A 6,450-nucleotide genomic window follows, 5' to 3' on the forward strand; every position below is an offset into this window, starting at 1 on the left:
GATAATTATTATGAGGACTAGACTAAGTTTGCATCAGAAGCTATTACAAGGAAAAAGTCAGGAATAAAATATAAATAAAAATAAATGCTTGCTAGATAGGTGGCTAGACATTTGAGCTCTATAGCTTCTTTCCATCCTTGATTATAGAAAAACCACCCAGAGCTCATGTTTATAAAATACAGAGATCAAAAACAAAATTACTTAATATAAAGAATTTCAAAAAGCATGACTTTTCTGCTAATATGAATTATGCATTTCTTCTTTGTTTAATCAAGATGCATTAATATTTTGTTTCCTGTTACTGAATATCATGATGTAGATACACAGCAGCGTATCTTGGTATTATAGTAGAGAGGCCTGCCTGGATTTGTACTCTGCAGAATAGCTCAACAAAATATTAAATAAAGAAAATGCACTCTTCTCCCAACACACATGTGCTTATCAGATACCCTGTACTATAACAGGGTCACAGCCTTTCAGTTTAAGGTAACGGATTAACACTCCAGACTTTTAAATCAATGATATGTCTTATCCTCTTAACAATAAGTCTGCCTTAGTTGAGTAGATCATTCCTGTCAATGAACAGCTGGCCAGTATGAAACATTTATCAGTAAATATCACTTCTTGTGTAGTTGTCAACCTAAAATGCCAGTGTTACAACATAACAGCATTCTAAGAGCAGGTTTCATAAATGACAAGTTTCAGAGTAACAGCCGTTTCATAAATATTATTCACAGCAATTCCTAAATCTTCAGTAATGTTTATTTCATTATTATAATTGATTTTCAGCAAATACAAGAGCTCAATTCATAAATTAAAAGGTTTAATAAGCATACTTCTTTGTATTGTATCTGCTTTTTTCCTCATGCAAAAGACTATATACAATCGTAAAAGGAAACTACCAAGAACAGACGTAAGAGTGCTAAGACAATCACATAAGTATTTCCTATAAAGAAAAAAGAAAAAAACCTATTAAAAGAGCCATCACAAACTTATAGCTGGCAGTGAGGGAAAACAGGACTCCCAAAGAGAATTGTGCACCTACTGAGTTTATTTTAAAAAGATGTAAACTCATTCTGGATGTGTCACTTCTAAGTGCATGTAAAAATAGTTTAGCAACGATCTATTGGAACTAGAAAACAAACAGTTATTTCATTTCACATCTTAGATTTTCTCCTTCAAAAGCAACCTAACATTTTAATGTCCTAATCCAGTGGTTCCCAAACTTGTTCCGCCACTTGTGCAGGGAAAGCCCCTGGCGGGCCAGGCCAGTTTGTTTATTGGCTGTGTCCGCAGGTTCGGCCGATCGCAGCTCCCACTGGCTGCGGTTCGCTGCTACGGGCGGAGCTGCGGGAAACAGCGCGGGCTGAGGGACGTACTGGCTGTCGCTTCCCACAGCTCCCATTGGAGCAGCGAACCGCGGCCACTGAGAGCCGCAATCGACCAAACCTGCGTCCCGGCCCGCCAGGGGCTTTCCCTGCACAAGTGGCGGAACAAGTTTGGGAACCACTGTCCTAATCTATAAGAAAGGTTGAAATAGAACTGAATTTTTAGGTCCATGAATTTTGTCCCTCAGTGTGCCATAAAGAGCTGTCAAACAAAAGAATATTGCAGGAATGGAGTAGTGCTTTTAAAAAAAATAATAAAATAAAAAAAATACAAATTTAAGCCATGCATTTAGCAGGGAGAAATACATCTTGTATAAGAGTCTTACTTCACATCTTTTACCATTCTTCCTCTGCTTTTCTTTTTTGGCCAACATTATTTAAACCACAGACAGCAATGTCTTCCTTGAACTTTCATGAACTCCAGCAGCATAAGCTAGCTCAGTAGTAATAATAGTTCAAAAACAACTCCCAGCCAGATTGCATGCTTTTCTTCCATTATGGATGACCATAATAAGCAACACTCCTCCCAAGCAAGGGACACAATATGCATCAGAATTTCAAGAACACCCTGGCATGTATGCATAGAGTCATTGCCATGTGCTTCAGAGACAAAGCAAACTTCCATTTCCCTGAACTATTGATTTTTATTTTCCTTCTAGATACAATATAATGGGATAATGTCAGGGACAGGGTGGGGGGAAAACAACGTTCACCTAGCAAAAAAGAATTGGAGGGAGAAACGAAATCATATTGTCTGTGGGCTCACTAGAGATTGTTTATAGAATTTTATTACTCACAACAAAGGTCACATCTTCGTTAATTTGCACTACAAAATGACATCAACAGGCTCTCTAAAACCAATATCCATTACCTAAAGTTACATAGAAAATACGAGAAAATTGAGCAAAACAAAACCCCAGATCTGGCATTCAATTTAAATGGTTTTAGTGGATACTTAACCGCAAAATGCCATATTAATAGCGGCCGTAATGAGGCCTTGGATTGTAGGAGTTGTAGCCATAGTCGTATTGGGGGTAGTAAGACTGTCCTTGTCTGTGCTGTTGATAGCTGTTACCCCAGCTTCTTCCTGGCCACTGATTAGATCTATTACCACCTTGCCAGTCATGCCTGTCCCCTCTGCCTCTGAACTGCCTGCCATCTTGAAACCTGTAATAAAAAGAAATTTGCATAAACACCAGCTTTGAGATTTTAAAGAGGGAAGGTTTTGAACTGTTTCACAAACAAACTATTTTAGTGTATTCCTAAAATCTGGCTCCAGTTATGTAAACACACAAACAACTGCTAATCTTTTTTAGGGCAAAATACATGTCAAAGATGTGATTATTCAAAGCTATCCTAGGACCCAAGATAGGAAGATAGGTCAACTACTTACTACTATGTAACAAACTACTGGCTGTCTTACAGGGGGAAAAAAAAAATTCAGCCTTTGTACAAACCATTCAAAATGAAATAAAAGGAATGGATTACTAAAATTTAGCTTAAAAATTCACATAATTAATTCGTAAAACAGATTTTTAAAGAATAACTTCCTCAACAATCATCATTTTTGGTAAACTGTAATTTACAACTTAAGTGTGAAGTTACTGACAAGTTAGCAGAATGATGAAAACATTGGAATAGTTTATTTTTAGAAGAATAAAGCCCCAATCCAGCAAGCACTTAAGCACCTTCTTAACTTTATGCATATAAGAAATTCCACTAGTGTATCTAAGTGTTTGCAGGCCTGGGGCCTAAGTATCTTAATAGGAAATCCAGTCCCAGCAGTACTAAAAAGAAAAAAAAAAAAATTTTTTTTGCCTGGGCATCAAATGCAGGAATTGTCCTTTTTTCAGTCCCAAAAATCAAGTGTCAATATCCAAGCTTAAGGGATCAACACTCCCAGCCTGGAAAAAAAAACAGTATAATTCAAAACATTTTTGGCAGGCATATAATATGATCTTCCAGTGCACTTGCGAGAGGGAGATATATTCTATGGTCCTTACAAATAGACAAAAGAACTGCAATCTAGCCTAGGCACAATTATATTTTTTGCTAGTTGTACCAAAAAAAAAAAAAAGTCATGTCACTGGTGTGCTACTTGGCAGAGTCAGTTTTCTGTTGACAATTATGCTTCCAAAGACAAGCTGTTTGTGGTTTAGCAGACAAACCTCTGATCTTTCCCCTTTAAAAAATAAATCAGTTCATGGCCAAGCAGCAATGGGCCCCAGGGCAATGATTTAAGTGGTTCCAGCTCATTCTTTACAGAATAGCAGTTTGCTTCATACTCTTATATAGAATGAAAAAAAAAAAAAAAAAAAAAAACACTGTCAGTATTAGTTTAGCGAAATCCTATCTTTTACCCTGGAGAGATCTGAGTTTCTTTCAAATCAAGAAACCTGCCAAATAACGGGGAGCATACAGCAAACCTGCTTCTCTTTATTCTAAAGCAGACAAACATCTTAGAGTGCTAGCTATGACATCAATATGTGTTTGTGAAACTAACAAAGATTTAAAAATCAGTACCGGTCTCTATTTCTTTGGTTACCACCAGATCTGTTTTTCCATTCTTCTACTAGAGGAGGTGGATCTGTTGGGCGTTTTAAATACTCTTGATATTCCTCATCATCTGATGTAAATCGATGAGAAAACATCTCTTCATAATTCAGAGGAACTTCGGTTGGGGAAGTCATTCTGAAATACTATTAGACATAAAATACAATTGCAGCAGCTTAAAAAAAAAAAACATGAAAAGGAGAGCTACCAAATCCGCGTAGTGAAAATTGAGGTAATGAAGTGTGTCACATTTTAAAATGTTATGTATTGGACTGACTATCCTGATACTGCCTTAACTATTCTGTAAATGAAGATTCAGGTAAGTACTTAGGGTGACCAGACAGCAAATGTGAAAAATCGGGACAGGGGGTGGGGGTGTAATAGGAGCCTATATAAGAAAAAGACCCTAAAATAGGGACTGTCCCTATAAAATCGGGACATCTGGTCACTCTATAAGTACTAACTAATTTCCTTTCACTGCCTTAACTTTGTACTGGACCACTTCTAAGACAGAAAAAGTAGTCCAGTCTCCATGTGTTTACAATCTTTGACACCTACAGTGGGATTACCATCAGACATTCAAAATGTAATGGGAGGTTTTTGAGAGACACCTATCTACTAGCAACTGAACTGAAACCATCAACTTATTACACCTCAGCCACCTAACAGAGACCGCTATTATACAGCAATTATGTTTAGGTCACTTCCGACCTGGGTTGTAATACAATCAGTCAAATAAAGGCCTCACATTTCTATCTGAGAGCCACTTGGGAACAATTGGTGGACTCCAGGCATCAGGTCTGTGACCTGCCCACAGCAAGGGAGATTTTTTAGGCGGTGGGGGGGGAAGGTGGGCCATGGGAGAGGACAGGAGTCAAGCTAAGGCACAGACAGCAATGCATGGGGCACATAAACTAACAGCAGAGCTTGGGGCACTGCTAGAGATACCCCCCCCCTTCAGCCTCCCCTCCCATCATACACAGCCCCTCCAGCCTCAAACACAGCCCCCTGCCCCTTCCAGTCCCCATAGACACAGCCCCACAAACAGTCCTCTGCCCCTTCCAGTCCCCATAGACACTGCTCCTCCAGTCCAGTCCCACACACAGCCCTACAGCCTCCCACCCTCTCCAGTCCCCATAGACACAGGGCTGCCCGGGAGGTGGGAACAAGTAGGGCAATTTGCCCCAGGCCCTGCAGGGGTCCCCACGAGAATATAGTATTCTATAGTATTGCAATTTTTTTATGGAAGGGCCCCCCCCAAAATTGCTTTGCCCCAGGCCCCCTGAATCCCCTGGATAGCCCTGCATAGACACAGCCCCCTGCCCTCTCCAATCCCCATAGACACAGCCCCCTGCCCCCTCCAATCCCCATAGACAGTCCCCGCAGACACAGCCCCCGCCCCCTCCAGCCCCACAGCCTCCCGCCCTTCCAAAGCTCCCATAGACCCAGCGCCACCCCGCCCCCCGCAACACCTCCAGCCCCCTCACCCAGAGCCCGCAGCCGCCACAGTCCAAAGCCTTCCCGCAGCACGAGCCCTTCCTCTTCCGGGCCGGGGCCGGGGCCTCACCCCCCCGCCCTGCTTGCAGCTTCCGCCGCCGTGGCGGGGGGAGGGGGCGCAGCCGAAGCGCTGCAGGGGGGGAGGGCGGGGCTGTGACCCGTAGGGAGCGGTGGGTTCTGAGGCTGGGCAGAGCAATGTTCTCCCGGGACTGGGCCGCAGCGCTCGACGTGCCCGTAGCAAGGCCTGCTGCGTGTAGGTCATTCAAAACAGGTTAAAGGGCCTTTGGGTCGGGACTCAGCCCAAGCCCCGTGTGTCGTTCCTAACATCCTTAGTCTGCAAACACCTGCCCAGGTGACGCGGTGGGACTGCTAAGGTGCATGGAGTTAATGACGGGCATAAGTGTTTGCAGTTGCTAAAGACTTTCTTTGCCATTCGAGGTCTTGATTATTATTCAGCCAGGGCACCTAGACTAGTCAGCATCTGCCTCTGCTGTGCTTTACTTCCCGGGATAAATCCTTCTTTTAAGACAAAGAACTAGTTAGTTGTTTCCTCTTCCTCTAGATCTCTGTGATGTGAAATTTCTTAGGCCAGTTCAAGCAAGTGTGTTTCCGGCATGTGAAGGCTAGAACTGATGTGAGCAATTTTACATACTCTTTAGGAAAGGTAGTTTTCACTGTCAGAGCTCATTGAGTACTGCACATGCAACCTCCTCTGTATTTTAATGTATGGCTTTTATTTAGCATAGGATGTGGTATGCTTCTTACATCAGTGTAGTGTTAGTGTGTGTGCTTCTCTTCTGTAAAATAGTAACAATGTTCTAAACAAAAAAGCAATGCATAAGATACCAGTATTTTCCAACTCTGCTTTGTAGTTCTCTGTGCTGAGAATTTTGGAGGCTAACCCTTCTTAGTATCTCAGATTACATCAAAGGACATTCATTACTATTCAGAGAATCCATATTTGAGGCTAAGGTGGGATGAAGTGATTTATCATGTAAAGCGTAGAGGAAAA

The 6,450-nt window shown here is 41.8% G+C and overlaps 1 protein-coding gene across 1 annotated transcript; it reads right to left on the reverse strand.

Moving 5' to 3' along the window:
- Positions 1-2,158: 2,158 nt before the first annotated feature.
- On the reverse strand, positions 2,159-5,515 carry RAMAC (RNA guanine-7 methyltransferase activating subunit). Its single transcript, XM_054042605.1, has 3 exons — positions 5,429-5,515; positions 3,912-4,087; positions 2,159-2,555 (listed from the first exon to the last, which is right to left on the reverse strand). Exons 2-3 carry the CDS (start codon positions 4,076-4,078, stop codon positions 2,363-2,365), a joined length of 360 nt encoding a protein of 119 aa, XP_053898580.1. The 5' UTR covers positions 4,079-4,087; positions 5,429-5,515; the 3' UTR covers positions 2,159-2,362.
- Between the last annotated feature and the right edge of the window lie 935 nt (positions 5,516-6,450).

This window comes from Malaclemys terrapin, chromosome 10 (genome assembly GCF_027887155.1).
Source record: "Malaclemys terrapin pileata isolate rMalTer1 chromosome 10, rMalTer1.hap1, whole genome shotgun sequence".
Lineage (NCBI taxonomy): Eukaryota > Metazoa > Chordata > Testudines > Emydidae > Malaclemys > Malaclemys terrapin.

Bases quoted from the DNA above. Each gene is read 5' to 3' on its own strand.
- RAMAC (XM_054042605.1), bottom strand. From the start codon at position 4,078: ATGACTTCCCCAACCGAAGTTCCTCTGAATTATGAAGAGATGTTTTCT. The intron at 2,556-3,911 runs GTACTGATTTTT...TTTTTATTACAG, and splicing joins AACCAAAGAAATAGAGACCG to GTTTCAAGATGGCAGGCAGT.